This window comes from Salvelinus alpinus, chromosome 19 (assembly GCF_045679555.1).
Source record: "Salvelinus alpinus chromosome 19, SLU_Salpinus.1, whole genome shotgun sequence".
NCBI classification, from domain to species: domain Eukaryota; kingdom Metazoa; phylum Chordata; class Actinopteri; order Salmoniformes; family Salmonidae; genus Salvelinus; species Salvelinus alpinus.
This window is the reverse complement of record NC_092104.1, coordinates 42,489,436-42,510,689: the sequence shown is the minus strand read 5'-3', so window position 1 is coordinate 42,510,689 and position 21,254 is coordinate 42,489,436. Positions and strand designations below refer to the sequence as shown.

Genomic DNA, 21,254 nt, shown 5'->3' with positions numbered 1-21,254 from the left:
CAGTATATCATTGTAGGGTGTAGTAGGTAAAGTTCAATAAAACATGCAGGCAGCTGACTAAGTTTAGCAGTCTCAAACTGAACAGTGCAAATGGTAGTGAAGCAAAAGGAAGATCAACACCCACACCCTACAATTGGGCAGAGGACCAAAAAGTTGACTTAGGGCTGACTGTCAGCTGCCCCAACAGTGTGAAGACAGTCTAGACAAATGACTTTATCATTTGCCCCCACAGGAAATTCCATTCAAGCATTCGGTTATGGAACAGAAAGTCTCTTCCACAAAGCTGAGTCTGTCCCACCAACCCCTTCCATGAAGCCTGGATTAGAGACCTCAGTCAGCACCTCAGAGCCATACAACCCCAATGACGTCCAGCCTGAAGATGAAGCCCACGGGAAGGTATGCAAGCATATCACCAGCTAGCACCAGGTGCCAAGTTCAAATAACCAGGGTCGTGTTCATTAGGACACAGAACGGAAAACGTTTTAAAGCACTTTGTAACTGTAAACAAATGAATGTTTTTTTATTGGACAAGACCAGAAGGTCCCTCCCTGTTTCAGGACATGTTAGTCCTTTAGGTGACAAATGAACATGACCCATTAATCACCGATAGCTATATTTAATTAAAACTGGTTAACATTTTTGAAACATTTTGAATGTTGCAGATGATGCATAGCTGACAAGAATCACTATTCTACATGAAACAGAATTATGTCAGTTCTACACCATTTCTATGTGAATGTTCTGTAATAAGGTTTGGGTAGGTTACTTTCTAAATGTAATCCGTTACAGTTACTAGTTACCTGTCCACAATTGTAATCAGTAACATAACTTTTGGATTACTCAAACTCAGTAATGTAATATGGTTACGTTCAGTTACTTTTAGATTAGTTTCCCCTTAGAGGCCTTTGAAGAAGACAAAAATGTATGTTACCAATTGAACGACATCTATTGCAGGATAAATCAATGTTAAAGTTTACATAGCTGGCCATATATGGATTTACTTCATGGGTTGGTTATGTAGGCTTCTTCTAACCAATCACTTTCTACTAGATATAATAATACGATAAATTATATCTTTACATTAATATATATAATTTATATATAAAAAAATTGATGTAGCAACTACAGATTGCCCCATCAAAAGTGTGCGAGTTTGAGCATTAGAACTAAAGATAATTTTTTTATCAGCATGAATTAGATTTTTATTTTAAAAACTGCGTAGTTTTTCCGCACTATGCAGCTGTTGCAAGAGCGCATTTTTCACTGGCTGTCCACTGGTTTCAAAAACAATGATTGATAGGCAGCTTAAACTTCTTGAATTCAACCATTATTGGGTTCAAATACACATTTAGATTTGTGAACAGCCATCCACAACAACCACAATCCATAAGGCGCAAATAGCTAAATGAGAGAGCAGCAGTGTGATTCACATCAATGCTCTATGTAGATATCAATAATAACTGATATCCGTATAGTCGTTGAGAAAAGTCTCAAAGATTTTTTTCGCAAACATCCTTTCTGATTTTAAAAGTTATCCTTTAAGTAATCATCTAGTTTTCAAAAGTATCTGTAATCTGATTACAATATTTTTGCTGGTAAAGTAACGGATTACAGTTACTGTTTTTTTGCAATCCCTTACATGTGACAAATTACATGTAATCCGTTACTCCCCAACCCTGTCTGCAATGCTAATAACCCCAGGTTTATTTTCTGGGATAGGTAGAAAAAAACTGTTGCTGTACAGTGGGAAAACATGTTTGTTTATCTGTTTTGTATTCACACCAAAAAAAATATTTATGTTGAGTATATAAATCCAAATATGCATCTTTTCAACACAAAAAGTATGAAGATGCTTTTGACCTAAGGTACCAGTCAAAAGTTTGGTTATACCTTGTCATTCAAGCGTTTTCCTTTATTTTTACTATTTCCTACATTGTAGAATAATAGTGAAGACATCAAGACTATGAAATAACAAATATGGAATCATGTAGTATCCAAAAAAGTGTTAAACAAATCAAAAAATATTTTTGATTTTAGATCATTCAAAGTAGCCACCCTTTGACTTGGCGTTCTCTCAACCAGCTTCATGAGGTAGTCACCTGGAATGCATTTCAATTAATAGGTCTGTATTGTTAAAAGTTAATTTGTGGAATTTCTTTCCTTCCTAATGCATTTGAGCCAATGAGTTGTGTTGTGACAAGGTAGTGGTGGTATACAGGAGGTAGCCCTATTTGGTAAAATACCAAGTCCATATTATGGCAAGAACAGCTCAAATAAGCAAAGAGAAATGACAGTCCATCATTACTTTAAGACATGAAGGTCAGTCAATCAGGGAAATGTCAAGAATTTTAAACATTTCTTCAAGTGCAGTCGCAAAAACCATGAGGCACTAAGAATGAAACTGGCTCTCATGAGGACCGCCACAGGAAAGGAAGACCCAGAGTTACCTCTGTTGCAGAGGATGTGCATTAGAATTACCAGCCTCAGAAATTGCAGAAATTAGAGCTAACTGCACCTCAGATTGCAACCCAAATAAATGCTCCACAGAGTGCAAGTAACAGACCCATCTCAACATCAGCTGTTCAGATGTTGTGTTCGGCGCATGTGACAAATACAATTTGATTTGATTTGACAAAGACACGCTGGTTGGAACCAAACATCTCAAAATTTCCACCAGTCTAATGTCCATTGCTTATGTTTCTTGGCCCAAGCAAGTCTCTTCTTCTTATTGGTGTCCTTCAGTAGTGGTTTCTTTGCAGAAATTCGACCATGAAGGCCTGCTTTATGCAGTATAAATCAGGCCTTCATGGTCGAATTTCTGCAAAGAAACCACTACTGAAGGACACCAATAAGAAGAAGAGACTTGCTTGGGCCAAGAAACATAAGCAATGGACATTAGACTGGTGGAAATTTTGAGATGTTTGGTTCCAACCAGCGTGTCTTTGTCAAATCAAATCAAATTGTATTTGTCACATGCGCCGAACACAACAGGTGTAGACCTCACATTGAAATATTTACTAACAAACCCTTAACCAACAATGCAGTTAAGAAAATACCCCCAAAAATAAGAGATACAAATAACAAATAATGGAATTTCTTTGTTAGACACAGAGTAGGTAAACGGATGATCTCCGCATGTGTGGTTCCCACCATGAAGCATGGAGGACGAGGTGTGATGGAGGAGGTGTGTGTTGGGATGCTTTCCTTGTGACACTGTCGGTGTGAGCTAGCTAGCTAACAGTACGCTTTAACTTGCAATGTAAACAACTTTCTGACTAAATTTGAAACATAATACTTCAGAAAGTATTCAGACCCTTCACTTTTTCCACATTTTGTTACATTACAGCCTTATTCTAAAATGTATTGAATTGTGTTTTTTCCTCATCAATCTACACACAATATGACAAAGCAAAACATTTATTTTTGCAAATTTATGAAAAGAAACTGAAATAACACATTTCCATAAGTATTCAGACCATTTGTTCATTTCTTTGTTAAAGCACCTTTGGCAGCGATTACAGCCTTGACTCTTCTTGAGTATGGCACTACAAGCTTGGCACACCTGCATTTGGGGAGTTTCTCCCATTCTTCTCTGCAGATCCTTTCAAGCTCTGTCAGGTTGGATGGAGAGCATAGCTGCACAGCTATTTCCAGGTCTCTCCAGAGATATTCGATCGGGTTCAAGTCAGGGCTCAGGTTTTAATCAAGGATCTCCCTGTACTTTGCTCCGTTCGTCTTTCCATCGATACTGACTAGTCTCCCAGTCCCTGCCGCTGAATCCCCACAGCATGATGCTGCCACCACCATGCTTCGCCGTAGGGATGGTGCCAGGTTTCCTCCAGACGTGACACTTGACATTCAGGCCAAGGAGTTCAATCTTGGTTTCATCAGACCAGAGAATCTTGTTTATCATGGTCTGAGAGTCCTTTAGGTGCCTTTTGGCAAACTCCAAGCCGGCTATCATGTGCCTTTTACTGAGGAGTGGCTTCCGTCTGGCCACAATACCATAAAGGTCTGATTGGTTGGGTGCTGCAGAGATGGTTGTCCTTCTGGAAGGTTCTCCCATCTCCACAGAGGAACTCTGGAGCTCTATCAGAGTGACCATCGGGTTCTTCGTCACCTCCCTGACCAACGCCCTTCTCCCTCGATTGCTCAGTTTGGCCAGGCGGCCAGGTCTAGGAAAAGTCTTGGTGGTTCCAAACTTCTGCCATTTAAGAATGATGGAGACAAATGTGTTTGTGGTGACCTTCAACGCTGCAGAAATGTTTTGGTGCCTTTCTCCAGATCTGTGCCTTGACACAATCCTGTCTCGGAGCTCTACGGACAATTCCTTCGACCTAATGACTTGGTTTTTGTTCTGACATGCACTGTCAACTGTGGGACCTTACATAGACAGGTGTGTGCCTTTCCAAATCATGTCCAATCAATTGAATTTACCACAGGTGGACTCCAATCAAGTTGTAGAAAAATCTCAAGGATGATCAATGGAAACAGGATGCATCTGAGCTCAATTTCGAGTCTCATAACAAAGGGTCTGAACAATTCTGTTATTATCACAACTCAGGATAAGACCAAGAAGCAAACAGTTCGAATCACAGAAGTTTATTTACAAAACAGGGGGCAGGCAAACGACAGGTCAAGGAAGGGTGTGACACAAGACAGGTGAAACAGATCCGGGTGTGACATATGTAAATAAAGTATTGATGTTTTTTATTTTTAATACATTTGCTAAAAATAAAAAAATTAAAACTTGGGTTATTGCGTGTAGATCGATGAGGGAAACATTTTATTTAATCAATTTTAGAATAAGGCTGTAATGTAACAACATTTGGAAAAAGGTAAGGAGTCTGAATACTTTCCGAATACGCTGTACCCATCGATTCTTAAAGAACTTAACTTGTAAATGCCTTAGTTCAACTGTCTTGTTTTACTCAAATCGTTGTAAACAAAGTAAATGTAAACAAACATTATATAGCCTCAAAACATGGTTAAAACTACAATTTCAGTATCATGGATGGCCAGTCCTTGAATCAGTAGCTCTGTTTAAGAATTTGAGAGTGGTTCCATTTCTCTAGGCCCATCCTTCAGCTTTTTACTAAAACAGAGGTCTCTGCGAACACTTTGTTATTGTTTCAATTAAGGATTGTAGCTTTAAACAAGAGAAGTCATTGTTTTCATTTCATGACTATAATAGGGATATTTATAATTCCATGTTTCATGCATGGCTGAAAACAATACTGTTCTGGCATCATTATTATGTTTGAAAAGACTCCTATAATGATGTTGAATGCTGAGCAATTTCAGGCTTTCACATCCATTAAATAGTCATCTCTCACACTGCTCCAATAGTGTGCTTTACACGACCCTCATTGTGATAAAGACAGCAAATTAATACCTTAAAAATTGTGTGAGGGTGAGAATGAATGAATAAGCCACACTGATAACAATAACAGTGGGGGGTAGAGGAGGGGAGCTGTTGAATTGCTTTCTCGAAAGGTTCTGTGTGTATGTCAGTATTGATGCACCGCTCTGTGCCACTCTCGCTGCAGTGCAATGCTTAATTTATAGTAAAAATGGTAATTAGGAAACAATAAGACATGTGATTACTCAAGCAGGAAGTTTATAATTAGAGAGGGAGCCGGTGGGGACTTTTTGGGCGGCCCCTCATTCTACAGCATATATGCTTGGCAATTAAAATGTGTCAAACTTCCATCGTAGATTAATTGGTAGAATGCTTATATGACTCCTCTTGGCAAAAGACAAGCTTTCTAGCCTCGTAAATCTCATGACTGCTCAGGACCACATGCATGATGTTGTCCAGTTAGTGGAAATGTTATGCTAAATGAAGTGGCATAGTCCGCTGTGTGTTTGATGGCTGGACAGGCTCCCCCTGACACTCGATAAGTAATCTGAAGTGTTGTTTGATAAATGAGCCCTGTGGAGCGTTAGGCCAGGATTGGCTGTGCTGCTCAAACTTAATTCCCTCTCAAGTCAATTTCCCTGTATTCATTATCACCATTAACAGGACAATTGAGCTATGTGATTTAGTTTACATGTAAATATGTATTATTCCTTTAAAAAAGGTGTACTATGCAGAAATCCCTCCACCATTTCCTGGTTGCTAAAATGCTAAAATAGTTCCCCTAATTTCAGTTTGTGACAAAACAAGCGAGGTGAGTGTAGAGAATCATTGTACCTCTAAACCCCTGTGAAATATATTTTCCATAACCCAAAATTATTGTGTTTTCAGCTGTTTGGAGCTGGTGTACAAATCCGAAAGTAAAAAAACGAAACTTAAGAACATAGAACAGATCTACCGCTTCTTAGACTTGCTTTCAATAAGAATGACAGCTCTATAACTAACATTTCCATGTGAATTTGGTCAGGTCACCCAAAACGTTACATGTTGCAGCTTTAATAAATGTCAGCTATGTCCTAATGTCCAGGCTAATATACCTTATTCAGTCAGTAACTGTGCTCAAGTTGTGTTCTGAAGAGACTGAAAGAGAAGAGATATCTAGGTGAAATTTTATTTTGTCTTATTGCTGTTTGCAACTTCTGTATTTTCAACCCTGTGGAAAGTTCCAGGAAGTGAAACTGTGGAGGACTGTTGAATGGATAAAGATATGAAAAATGCAATTTTCCTTACCAATCAGGATTTCAATTAATTTAGTGGAAAGGCTTTCAGAATGCTGCCAACATTTAATAATGGAGAGCTTTCGTATATTGAATTGTACATGTTATTATGTTATATAAATTGTTATATTATTATAATGAGTCTACTAACGTCAGGCCTATCTACTTCTCTATTTTTGCCACAACAGTTGTGTTAGTGTTTCGGTGCGTTCAGATACACATAAGAATCTATTGTGCCACAACTACTGGGTCAAATGTGCGGGACAATGCTTGTAGAAGCTACATGGGCGCAGCCTTTGCATAGATACAGTATGTGCAAACACTTTAACCAGTGGAGGCTGGTGGGAAGAGCTATAGGAAGATGGGCTCATTGTAATGGAATGGAATTAATGGAACAGAGCCAAACATGTGGTTTCCATATGTTTGATGTTTGATACTGTTCCATTCATTCCATTCCAGCTATTACAACGAGCCCATCCTCCTATAGCTCCTCCCACCAGCCTCCATGGATTTAATGTGACCCAAAAATACCAACTCTGTCATTGCCCAAGTCATTGCTCACTGCCTTTCTGTGCTGCGTGTGTAGAACAGAGCCCCTAATTTTACAACCATTTCTGCTGTTTGGAAATAGAGATTAAAAAGTGTTTTACCATTTTTTTCAATCACTTCGGCAGATTTTTCAAAACTCTAGGTACAAAACTCTAAACTGATAAAACTTCTAATGCCCCCTATCTTATGTTCAGAACCTTTGATTGTGCATTCATTTGGGGTTCCACACATCTTTCACGCCTGAGTGATTCAAAATCTAAATTTTCTCTGAAATACCATGAAAACATTTTGTTTAGTCACCAGAACATCAGGTAATGATAGGCTCACCATTTAGTCATGTTAATTAACATTTTAACTGACATTTAATCCAATAGAAAAAATTGTAAGATACACATTTCAAAACTGTTATTTTTGAAGTGCTGTTTAGAAAGAATAGTACCTGGTCAATATAACTTTGAATAAGTTGTATACAATGGCAGGTTGTGAGTATGCTGAGAAATATGTCATGTTTACAGTTGTATTATCCTTATACAGTACATACGTAGCACAAATCATCATAAATAAGTAATTGGAAAGCAGTTGGCTCCTGTAAAAACGTAGCACGGTGTAGTATGCCATTTCTGCCCCATGCAGCAAGATCACATTTTCTATGAGACATGTCAACTGAAACAGTATCGTTCTCGGCTCGGAAAAAAGTGCCTTTTGAATGTTGTATGCTACAGTACTGTAAATTACAGTACATTACACTGTTTTCACATTGCACAATGCACTACTCATTAAAATTGACTGAACATCACATTTCTATCATTTCTATCTCATGTGTGATCAAAGGTGTAATCATTGAAGAGATCTTTCAAAATGTAATCAAAAGAAATAAAAGAAACAATGTTTAGCCGCCACTAATTTGCATCAAGCCTGTCTTGATCATTTGGCCATAGGTTCTTATCAGCATCGCAGTAAATATCCCCATTGTTCATGCACCTGGGTGAAAACGTTTTTGCATGGCGAATCCAAGCCTGATTGAAATCTGGATTGAAATCATTGCATGCCTCATAGCATGCCTCATCCGGGTAGGCCGTCATTGTAAATAAGAATTTGTTCTTAACTGACTTGCCTAGTTAAATAAAGGTTAAATAAAGGTTAAATAAAAATAAATATATTTAAAAAATATCCATGGCCTGAAGGAGGGAGGTATGCTCACATCTTCCACCTGTATTGTAATTGTGTATTGTATTTTACGGTATTGTATTGTACTTATGTACTGTGGTGATCCTGTACAAGGCTCAGTTCATAAGAGCATGGCACTAGCAACACCAGAGTTGTGGGTTCAATTCGAATCAAATCAAGTGAAATTGTATTGGTCACATACACATTTAGCAGATTTTATTGTGGGTGTAGCGAAATGCTTGTGTTTCTAGTTCCAACAGTGCAGTAGTATCTAACAATTCACAACAATACATATCATGTATTCCATGATTCCATGTCTATGTATATAGGGCAACAGCCTCTAAGGTGCAGGAATGAGTAACCGGGTGGTAGCCCGGCTAGTGATGTCTGATGGCCTTGAGATATAAGCTGTTTTTCGGTCTCTCTGTCCCGCTTTGATGCACCTATACTGACCTCGCCTTCTGGATGATAGCGGGGTGAACAGGCCGTGGCTCGAGTGGTTGATGTCCTTGATGATCTTTTTGGCCTTCCTGTGACATTTAGTGCTGTAGGTGTCATGGAGGGCAGGCAGTGTGGCCCTGGTGATGCGTTGGGCATATCGCACCACCCACTGGAGAGCCCTGTGGTTGCGGGCGGTGCAGTTCCAAAGCCAGGCGGTGATACAGCCCGACAGGATGCTCTCATTTGTGCATCTGTAAAAGTTTACAGGGGCCAAGCCACATTTCTGCAGCCTCTTGAGGTGTTGCGCCTTCTTCACCACACTGTCTGTGTGGGTGGGCCATTCCAGATTGTCAGTGATGTGTATGCCGAGGAACTTGAAGCTTTCCACCTTCTCCACTGCGGTCCCGTCGATGTGGATAGGGGCGTGCTACCTTTGCTGTTTCCTGAATCCTCGATCAGCTAATTCGTTTTCTTCCTGGCACCACTCCCCCAGGGCCCTCACCTCCCTATAGGCTGTCTTGTCATTTTTGGTAATCAGGCCTACTACTCTTGATGATTGAGTTGGAGGCGTGCATGGCCATGCAGTCATGGATGAACAGGGAGTACAAGACGGGTCGAGCACGCACCCTTGTGGGGCCCCAGTGTTGAGGATCAGCGAAGTGGAGGTGTTGTTTCCTACCTTCACCAACTGGGGGCGGCCCGACAGGACGTCCAGGACCCATTTGCACAGGGTGGGGTTCAGATCCAGGGCCCCGATCTTAATGATGAGCTTGGAGGGTACTATGGTGTTGAAGACTGAGCTATAATCAATGAATAGCATTATGATGTAGCTATTCCTCTTGTCCAGATTGGATAGGGCAGTGTGCTGTGCGATGACGATTGTATCGTCTGTGGACCTATTGGGGCGGTAAGCAAATTGAGGTGGGTAAGGTAGAGGTTATAATGATCCTCAACTAGCCTCTCAAAGCACTTCATGATGACATAAGTGAGTGCTATGGGGTGATAGTAATTTAGTTCAGTTCCCTTTGCTTTCTTGGATACAGGAACAATGTTGGACATCTTGAAACAAGTGGGGACAGCAGGCTAGGATAGGGAGAGATTGAATATGTCCGTAATCTCCAGCCAGCTGGTCTGCGCATGCTCCGAAGACGCGGCTAGGGATGCTGTCTGGGCCGGCAGCCTAGCGAGGGTTAACACGCTTAAATGTCTTAGTCACGTCGGCCACGGAGAATGAGCGCTCACAGTCCTTGGGAGCGGGCTGCGTCGGTGGCACTGTGTTATCCTCAAAGCGGGCAAAGGAGGTGTTTAGCTTGTCTGGGAGCAAGACGTCAGTGTCCGCGACGTGGCTGGTATTCCCTTTGTAATCCGTGATTGTCTGTAGACTCTGCCACATAGGTCTCATATCTGAGCTATTGAATTGTCATTGTCTCTGTAATGATGTGTTGCCTGTTTGATTGCCTTACAAAGGGAATAACTACACTGTTTGTATTTGACCATATTCCCAGTCACCTTGCCATGGTTAAATGGGGTGATTCGTGCTTTCAGTTTTGCGCACATGCTGCCATCTATCCACGGTTTCTGGTTTGGGTAAGTTTTAGTAGTCACCGTGATAACAACATCCCCTATACACTTCCTGATGAACTCAGTCACTGTGTCCGTGTATACGTAAATGTTATTCTCAGAGGCTACCCGGAACATATCCCAGTCAGTGTGATCAAAACAATCTTGAAGCATTTATTCCGGTTGGTCAGACCAGCATTGAATAGACCTTAGCAAGGGTACTTCCTGTTTGAGTTTCTGCCTATAGGAAGGGAGGAAAACAATGGAGTCGTGATCTGATTTTCTGAAGGGAGGGCGGGGGAGGGCCTTGTAGGCATCTCAAAAAGGTGATCAGCAGTCTAGTGTTTTTCCTAAGCGAGTACTACAGTCAAAGTGTTGATAGAACTAAAATCCTCTGCTACAGTAAATGCAGCCTCAAGATATGTGGTTTCCAGTTTGCATAAAGTCCAGTATAGTTCCTTGAGGGCCGTCGTGGTATGGGCTTGAGGGGGAATATACACAGCTTTGACTATAACCGAAGAGAATTCTCTTGCGAGGTAATATGTTCGGCATTTAATTGTGAGGTATTCTAGGTCGGGTGAACAAAAGGACTTGAGTTTCTGTATGTTATCACAATCACACCATGAGTGTTTAACCATGAAACATACACCACCACCTTTCTTCTTCCCGGAGAGTTCTTTATTCCTGTCTGCGCAATGAACTGAGAACCCAGCTGGCTGTATGGACGGGGACAGTATATCCCGAGAGAGCCATGATTCCGTGAAACAGAGTATGTTACAGTCCCGGATGTCTCTCTGGAAGGAGATCCTCGCTCTGAGCTCATCTACTTTATTGTCCAGAGACTGCGAGTAATATACTCTGAAGCGGTGGATGGTGTGCACGCCTCCTGAGTCGGACTAGATGTCCACTCCGAATCCCTCTTCTCCGCCGGCGGCATCTTGGAGCAGCCTCTGAGATAAGTTCAATTGCCCTGGGGGTACGAACAAAGGATCCAATTCGGGAATGTCGTATTCCTGGTCGTAATACTGGTGAGTTACAGCCGCTCTGATATCCAAAAGTTCTTTCCGGCTGTATGTAATAACACAAAAAATGTTCTAGGCTAATAATGTAAGAAATAACACACACACATACTGCAAAGTTGCTTAGGAGTTAGAAGCAGAGCTGCCATGTCTGTCGGTGCCGTCTTAACTTAATTACCACTGGGGTCACTTACCAAAATGTGTGGGCTGTTGTCACTTTGGATAAAAGTGTCTGTTACGTAAATGGCATATATTACGGTATTACAGTACTGTATTGGCCAATGCAGTTTTAGTAAAGCAGTGTGATGTTTTACATACAATACAACAAAAAATAATAGTCATTATCATAGCAATACTTTCAAGTGTACGTATGTCATACTTTTTATGTTTCTACTTTACAGACGTACATTTTCATTATGTCAATTTTTATGATTTATTTTGAGTTTTGTACTAAGAGTTGTGGAAATGTACCACATACATTGAAATAAAAATTGCCTACCGGTATCTACAAGTGACTAAGAAAATTACAAACTCACTATGATGTCTTTATAGCAGTCCCAGTATGGGAGTTCAACATATTGTTTTTCAGTATTTATGTTCCTGGATATTGTTTGGGATAAGACAATATTCTTCATTGTGTTTTTGAAGGTAGCTTGACATGTACATTAGATAGACGGTGAGTACTTTTCAGAATTGATCAGAGCTTCGTCAAACAGTAGAGTTCAGCTGCTTACCACGTGTATGTCTCTGCGTGCAGTTTGAAGGAAGTTGCTAACTAACACTAGTTAGCATTGGCTCGCGGAACTACCTGTAACTTCCTTCGTACTGGACACATAGACATAAAAATGGTATCCACAAGTTCATCTGACTCTGGGTAAGTAGATAAAGGGCCTCATTGCCAAAATCCTGAAATGGCCCATCTTAACAAGCTTTTAATCAGGGAAATAATTCCTTCATTTCATAGTCTTTTTGGAGAGTCATGCGTTATTTCATGGCACCATTGTATAAGAGAGAATGAACCCACCCTTCAGAAGTCAATGTTTGCTTGAGAGCCACTGACTTTACAGTACACTGTGTTGATTCTCAGCTCAATTAAATGTAATTGATTGTGGACCAACCCTGGGTTACTCAATAACCAGCCCTGGGAAAAGCATCTGAACATTACTGTTCAACTAAGCTCTGATCACTTCTAAAAAGTACTCACCATCTATCTACATGTTAAGCTACCTTCACAAAACTAAATTAATTATATCCTGTAATCCCAAACAATATTTTGTGTGTGGGTCGTTTCTGAATGTGTGTGTGCATGTCTCTGTGTGTTTTTTTGAATTTTTGTCATTTAGCAGACGCACTTATCCAAAGCGACTTACATGAGCAATTAGGGTGAAGTGCCATGCTCAAGGGCACATCGACAGATTTGTCACCTTTCGGTTATTGGCGCAACACTCTTAACCGCTAGGCTACCTGTTCATATGTGTGTGTGTGTGTGCGTGTGTGTACCAGTATACATATTGGCTGCAGACAGAGATCTGGACCAATGTCAACAGGCTGCTGTCACACATCACTGCACCTGCTAATTAATTGGCTTTTAGTTGCGGATGTGTTTGCTGCATTGTCAAGCAACCGATTGCTTTTTTTGGCAACTGTCATTTAACCATTTCTCTGTACAATCACACATTGGAAACCAAGCTCTTCCATAATCAATGCAGCCTTTCCTTTCAGCTAAAACCCATACAAAAAACATCTCCCAGTGCTTATATAACTACCATTTACTATTTTTTTCAATATGTATTTTTCTACAAAAAAAATTGGCCATGTGTTGTGCTGGAGACACTGCTATTAGAAGATCATATCTGACTCTGTTTTCTCTCTGTACAGGGAAATGGACCGAAGTGCAATCTCTCAAAAGGCTACATCTGTGGAGATGAGGAAAGGAGTGGAGGAGGGAATGCTTCATGTTTCTGTTGATATGCTGTATTGCTTTGCGGGGGAAATGGTGCCTCCACAAATTGAGAAAGCTGCAGTTACTTGGAGGCAAATTGTTTGCTAGGTGTTACAGGAATCAGAGCAAATAAAAAATGTTCAAAATGCTTACAATGTTATGGAAAAACACATAATAAGGCCATACTAGAGTAGGCATAACAGAGCAACTCTGGGGTGTACAATATCTAGAACAATAGAGATGTAGAAGTAGTATCTTAATTTGATCATCATGTTGTAGCAGGAAATGTATATTTGTATTATATGTGTAAAAAGGCTTCTAAAGTTCATAATTTCCATGTATCAAAAGCTACAAATGTTTTATATAATCCACACAATAATTCCCATTTCCTGTTGCTGCAAGATTATTTTCCTGCTGTGGGATCCTTCATCTGTATGTCCCTTCTACCCTTTCTCCTAATGTACTGTACAACATAGTTGCCTTTTAAATTGACTGCTTTTGTCTATGGTAAAATGTTCTATATGTTCTATATCTACATGTGTACAACTACAATGTTTTGACTGATATTGTACAGAAATAAAATGTATCCAAATGTCTAGGAAGCCGATTAGTGCTGTAAAACTTTAATAGCCTGGGTGTTTATTTGCTTAAATCACTAAACACCAGGCACTTATTAAAGACAGGATTCTATTTGAGCCAGGGGTCTATTTCCTTGATGCACACTGCTTTTGCTCTGTTCTGCTCTATGACCCCCACAAGTGTCACGGGACTCATCTGACAGTAACCCATACAAACGAATGGAAGTATTGAGGTAGTTTTGTGCCAACAAAAATAAGGGGTTAAATATTTGTCCAAGAAAAAGAAAATATTTCCTGCACTTTATATTCCCCCCCGGGGAGCTATTTGAGACTCAGCCTTTAATTGTAGTTTTATGATAACCCTATATGTGCTCTGCATGTTCTATAATTCGTGCTTTCCTTGGAAGTAATGCTTAAAATGTTTAAGATGACACTACCGAAAGGGTATTGGAAGAAATGTCTTAGCTAGCTCTGCACTGTGCCAAAACATTTCAAAGCAGAGAGTACACCTAAAAGACTGCACTAGCAGTCGCTTTCAACATACTTCATATGTGCCTCAAATGTATTCATGTTTTTATTCCAGTGGAGTGGCTATGGGTCCGTGTTTTACCATTTCTCTGTAAAACGCAACACTCAGACTCACTGAGTCATTCCTAACCTTTTCCATTGTTGTCCTCCTCTCAGCCTATACTGGAGCCCAGCAGTGGTTACAATGGCCTGACTAGACCCAAGAGCCCACCTGATGATGGGGCACCCTGTGTCTGTGCCAGTGTCTGGGTGCTGCTGCTCAGCCTGACCTCCGCCATGGCCAACCATGCCCTATAAAACTCCCTGTGGGCTGTCGCCGACCATCAAGCTGATCCCAAACGCAGAGGTGTTGTCAAGGGGCTTGTTTGAGGATGTTTTATTTTTCAAGCCCAGGCATCATGCAATTTCAAAAAGGAGAGGCGGAGAGCACACAATCGGAGATAATCTAAATATTATTTATTTGATGTAACATTTTGGCTTTTGAGGACCACTATGATCAAGAAAATTGCTTTACATGGAACCCCCATGTGGTGAAGCCTCAGTGGCCATTGGCTGTGACTGTCTTTCCATCAGTAACACTGACAAAGAACCCAAAGTATCATGTCAAAGACTTCTGCACTCCTGCCATGACAAAGAGAAGAGAAAGACAGAGAGAGAAAGAGAGAGAGAGAAAGAGTGTGAGAGAGAAATCGAGAAAGAGAGAGGAGAGAGAACTGCTGTCCGTCACACGTTTTCGTCTAGAAACAGTGCTCGACTTGCTTTTCTTTAATGGACAGACCTCAAGCTTTGTGTTTCCATTACTTGCAGACAGAAGAATTATCACTTTTGTGTCTTCTCAAAAGTGTAAATCTTAACTCAGTGTATCCGTGTTGGTATAGTAACAGTGAACAGTATGTTCAGTACAGCTATTTTATTTCAGTGCTATATTTTTTCAGCAGACAAAAAAAAATACTCAAATATAATGTTAACTGGTTCTCATTTGAGATGTTGTTGTCATTGATAGTGGGTGAGAATAAATATCCACCCACACATGTGCATACTTTGTCAGTGTATATAACAAACTGTTTTCTTTCAATGAGCCAAGATAAACAAACTGTTTTCTTTAAATTTACCAATATGACCTACCTTAAATGGTCAAGGCGATATGATGGCACTGTATTGTTAAGTATGAAGAACAAATTTAGAAGGCAAAGTTGGCAATGTCTACGACGACAAAGTCAAAGAAGAATGTATATAGGGATGAAATTGAATTAGCTACATTTGCTTGGAAAGTAATTACCTGTGTGTATTATAGTCGTTCTTTGTACAGTGCAAATACACGTGGCCTTACCTATTGCTCGTACCACATTATCCTGCTCATGGGACATCGCAACTCGTAGTAACGCTTTACTAAATTAATCATTCAAATGGGTTCATGTCAAAACAACAAGCCATCAGATCAACAAGCCATCAGATCAACATTTGACTACATAAATGCCTGGGATTGAACCCTTCTATTTCCAGTGGACTGTTCCAACAGAGATGTCTAGAGCAAAGAAATACTCACAGTTTATAGCTGCTGCACATTCTGTTGTGTTGAGTTTTCCCCCAGATTTTATATTATTTTTGATTGGTCAGGTTGTAGCTGAGTCTTGCAGATGACATCATGACGTACTGCTGATGAATGCTTACATTACTGGCTCTGGCCTCCTATAAGCCAATCAAATGCATGAGGTAAATTAAGAGTTTTGACATGTAGTAATGTAAATAAATAAACGGATAAATATTCCCCCTCACACAGAATGGGTCCGGGTATATGAGGAAAATGGGGTTTCAGCATTTCTCACACAGTTAAGTTAATTCATGCTGATTGATTCATACAAAAGTGAGCAATTTTGAAAAATATTACTGCAAACATGACTCTCAATGGAAGTCAAGACAGCACTGAAAACAAAGATTGCACACAAATAAATCCTGACAACAAATAAATGACATGTCGCAGCTTATATAAGGTGAGGGGCAGAGAGTACTCAAAGATGGGATGTCATGAGTGTATAAGTGATTGAAAGAGTGAGAAGAGAGTGTGTGTATGTGTATGTGTTTGTGTGCCTGTGTTCTGGAGTCCAGTTTGTTTCCTTTCAATATAAAAATGGGGGGTGGGGGTTAGTTTTGTGGTGGGGTCTAAGGGCACGGGAATGTGAAAGCGGCGGGTTACTGTGCGCGCGCTTGATTAATGAGCCAGTGGAATGATGTTTCTTATCAACACTCTGCACATGTTGGAGAGAGGAGTAAGGTTTACAAGACTGGGATCCTCCAATCAGAGACAACGCCCACTTCCTTCCCATCATTCCACTTTTTCAGTCACACCTGCCTGTGTGGCTCTTTTCTCTTTGGCTTGGTTGGTGTAATATGTTATACACCATGAGGGGGTCATTTTGTGAAACACTGAACATCATACTTCAGGGTTCAGTTAGCAAATTAAAGTGTAGCCTAGCATAGAGCTGGGGTTTTCAGTTCATGATACACTTGATAAGCTAGAGTAACTGGAGCGTTTATGTTTATGTTTACACATTTGTTCACTCGCTGGAATCTCAGTCTGTGCTACAGTGTAGAATAACAGCTTTCATAATAGGCACATTCTATTGCTGCGCTCACAATTTGGATACAAATGAGGAGTCCACAGTCTCCTTGCAAGAATAGGAGAGCCTAGCTGTAGTGGAAATGCAAGGCAAGTTATTGGAACGGAGGAAATGAAGCACGTTTTCCCAAAGGCACTGTTGATACTGTACTGTATATTGCACACATTCAGATCCTCGGCTGCATGCACATTCATTAAAAGTTTTCATTTCATTTTCAAAATTTTACCCTTGATCTTTCTTTAATTTCATTTTTAACTGCCTGCCTCATAAGTCAAGAACTGTCTGGCTTTTTTTTGCAAAGGGTTGGATGTAAAATGAGCATGGTTGGGTAAGAAAAAAAGGTAATAGAAAATCAAAAACCCTCTGAGCCTTTTCTTAAGCAAGCAACTGTGTTGTCAAGGGAGTGGACAGAGCTATTGAACCACGCCACTTGAGATGTAATTCCCTGCTCCGTTGAAGAAAGTCTGGACATTTCTATTGGAAAGAGGAGAACCTCTAAAACAATCATAAAGATTCTGCTATGCCAATGTGAGTTTGACCGCGTCATCCCCACTCCCCGTCTTTCACATGTGGGATGATTATTGATTGAGCCATCATTTCCAAAGCTGAACATCTGTAATGAAATTCTACTCTTTTTATTGGATTTGGTGATGGGATCTTGGTCTCTAACAGCTGTTGTGGCTTTATTACACAGTCACTGTCACCAGTGGGAGGCTTCCACTATAGTGCTGACTGCTAGGGTTCCTCATGACATCTCATCTGTAAACACAGTGCTTCCTAATATTTAGAGGTTCACAGGGAAACCTATTGTTATTGTTAGAAAGAAAAATATCTTGACATGGTCAAATAACAAAAAAATAGATTGCAAACTTTTTTTTCTAATTTGGCACAAAGAAACTAAAGCATATGAGTAACTTGCTCAAAAAGATTGAAACCGCTTGGCCTATCGGCGGCTCTGTTATAAGCAGTCTCACTTAAACTCTCATATCCGCTACCCCGTTTGACCTAGAGACTTGAAACGGTAAATGTACAGTACCAGTCAAAAGTTTGGACACACCTAGTAATTCAAGGGGTTTTCTTTATTTTTACTATGTTCTACAAGGTAGAATAATAGTGAAGACATGGAATCATGTAGTAACCAAAAAAGTTTTAAACAAATCAAAATATATTTTTGATTTCAGATTCCTCAAAGTAGCCACCCTTTGCCTTGATGACAGCTTTGCACACTCTTGGCATTCTCTCAACCAGCTTCACCTGGAATGCTTTTCCAACCATCTTGATGGAGTTTCCACATATGCTGAGCACTTGTTGGCTGCTTTTCCTTCACTCTGCGGTCCAACTCATCCCAAACCATCTCAATTGGGTTGAGGTCGAGTGATTGTGGATGCCAGGTCATCTGATGCAGCACTCTATCACTCTCCTTCTTGGTCAAATAGCTCTTACACAGCCTGGAGGTGTGTTGAGTCATTGTCCTGTTGAAAAACAAATGATAGTCCCACTAACCAGATGGGAAGGCGTATCGCCGCAGAATGCTGTGGTAGCCATGCTGGTTAAGTCTGCCTTGAATTCTAAATAAATCAGTGACAGTGTCACCAGCAAAGCACTCCCACACCATCACACCTCCTCCTCCATGCTTCATGGTGGGAACCACACATGCAGAGACCATCCGTTCACCTACTCTGCGTCTCACAAAGACACGGCAGTTGGAAACAGAAATCTCAAATTTGGACTCATCAGACAAAAGGACAGATTTCCACCAGTCTAATGTCCATTGCTCATATTCCTTGGCCCAAGCAAGTCTCTTCTTATTATTGGTCCTTTAGTAGTTGTTTCTTTGCAGCAATTCGACCATGAAGGCCTAATTCACGCAGTCTCCTCTGAACAGTTGATGTTGAGATGTGGCTGTTACTTAAACTCTATGAAGCATATATTTGGGCTGCAATTTCTGAGGCTGGTAACTCTAACGAACTTATCCTCTGCAGCAGAGGTATCTCTGGGTCTTCCTTTCCTGTGGCGGTCCTCATGAGATCCAATTTCATTATAGCGCTTGATGGTTTTGCAACTGCACTTGAAGAAACGTTCAAAGTTCTTGAAATGTTCTGTATTGACTGACCTTCATCTCTTAAAGTATTGTTGGACTGTTGTTTCTCTTTGCTTATTTGAGCTGTTCTTGCCATAATATGGCCTTGGTTTTTTATCAAATAGGGCTATATTCTGTCTCAAACGCAGTAAGAAGGAAATAAATTCCACAAATGAACTTTTAACAAGGCACACCTGTTAATTGAAATGCATTCCAGGTGACTACGTCATGAAGCTGGTTGAGAGAACGCCAAGAGTGTGCAAAGCTGTCATCAAGGCAAAGGGTGGCTACTTTGAAGAATCTCAAATATAAAATATATTTTGATTTGCTTAACACTTCTCTGGTTACTACATGATTCCATATGTGTTATTTCATAGTGTTGATGTCCTCACTATTATTCTACAATGTAGAAAATAGTAAAAATAAAGAAAAACCATTGAATGAGTAGGTGTGTCCAAACTTTTGACTCGTATTATATGTCTTTCTTCACGCTTAACAAATTTCACTCATTGAGCCATAAGGTGAACATTTTGGAAAAACATATTCTCATGAACCATAAGTCCAAATAGCATCAGGTTTTATGGTTTGTAGGCACATGGTACATCTCTAAACTTAGTTTGAGAAAAGCAAAGGGATTGGTTAAGAGATGGATAAGTTATTAATCACTATGGCCTATCAACTTGAAACTTTTTAGGGTAATCAAAGAAATTACCATGATAAATCATGTTAAGTTTGGTATTGATATAAAAAAGGAAACAATTCACTTTTTTTGTCTACGTAATTCAAATGCTTAAAATATTCATAAAGAATCTTTAGTCAGTTTCACTCCAAATTTGGTCTTTGGATCCTAAAGAGTGAGAAAAGAATGTTGATGCATTAAAAAATGGCCATATCAGAATATTAGCACTTATGTTTAAATTATGAAATTAGTTTAAAATTCTTAAATAATCTTCTTCTCATGAACCATAAGAACAAATGACACCAAATGTGTAACGTAGGCCCATGGTACACGTCATTACATAGTTTGGTCCAAAGGGAGCGGTCAATCAGATTTTACGTGTCCATTTAATCCACTGTAAATCCACTCCACAGTGGTTTATCAACTTGAAACTTGCCATCGCTACACACTGAATTTGGTATTACATATGTAATGTTAACGATCAAAATCACCTGCTATCATTTTCCCCAGATTCACTCCAGATTTTTTATTTAGACTCATTACATTCGTTTTTAATTGTTTTGAGAATAAATTGTTGCTGCATTCAAATATGGCTGCCCTTTACCTATAGATGCAGGTTAGCACATATGCTAATGCTAAGAAATCTTCTCATCAAATCAAATTTTATTGGTCACACACACGTGTTCAGCAAATGTTATTGCGGGTGTAGCGAAATGCTTGTGCTTCTAGTTCTGACAGTGCAGCAATATCTAACAAGTAATATCTAACAATTTCACAACAAATACCTAATACCCCAAATTCTAAGTAAAGGAATGGAATTAGGAATATATAAATATATGGACGAGCAATGTCAGAGTGGCATAGATTAAGATACAGCAGATAGTATAGAATACAGTATATACATATGAGATGAATAATGCAAGATGTATAAACATTATTAAAGTGACATTATAAAAAGTGAATAGTGTTCCATTTATTAAAGTGGCCAATGATTTCAAGTATGTGTATGTTGGCAGCAGCCTCTCTGTGCTAGTGATGCATATTTAACAGTCCGATGGCCTTGAGATAGAAGCTGTTTTTCAGTCTCTTAGTTCCAGCTTTAATGCACCTGTGCTGACCTCGCCTTCTGGATGATAGCGGGGTGAACAGGCAGTGGCTCGGGTGGTTGTCCTTGATTATCTTTTTGGCCTTCCTGTGACATTGGGTGCTGTAGGTGTCCTGGAGGGTAGATAGTTTGCCCCCGGTGATGCGTTGTGCAGACTGCACCACCCTCTGGAGAGCCCTGCGGTTGTAGGCAGTGCAGTTGCCATACCAGGAGGTGATGCAGCCCGATAGGATGCTCTCAATTGTGCATCGTAAAGGTTTGTGAGGGTTTTAGGTAACAAGCCAAATTTCTTCAGCCTCCTGAGTTTGAAGAGGCTCTGTGGCGCCTTCTTCACCACACTGTCTGTGTGGGT

At 40.1% G+C, this 21,254-nt stretch overlaps 1 protein-coding gene across 1 annotated transcript in view; it reads left to right on the top strand.

Annotated features, from left to right (window-relative positions):
* The window catches only part of LOC139545641 (GDNF family receptor alpha-2-like), a 78,896-nt gene extending 62,701 nt beyond the window's left edge, over positions 1 to 16,195 (top strand). Inside the window, exons 7-8 of the mRNA XM_071353622.1 lie at positions 233 to 396; positions 14,577 to 16,195. Coding sequence (XP_071209723.1) covers positions 233 to 396; positions 14,577 to 14,717 — 305 coding nt within the window. The 3' untranslated portion in view covers positions 14,718 to 16,195. The remainder of the gene's footprint in view (positions 1 to 232; positions 397 to 14,576) is intronic.
* Positions 16,196 to 21,254: the final 5,059 nt, after the last annotated feature.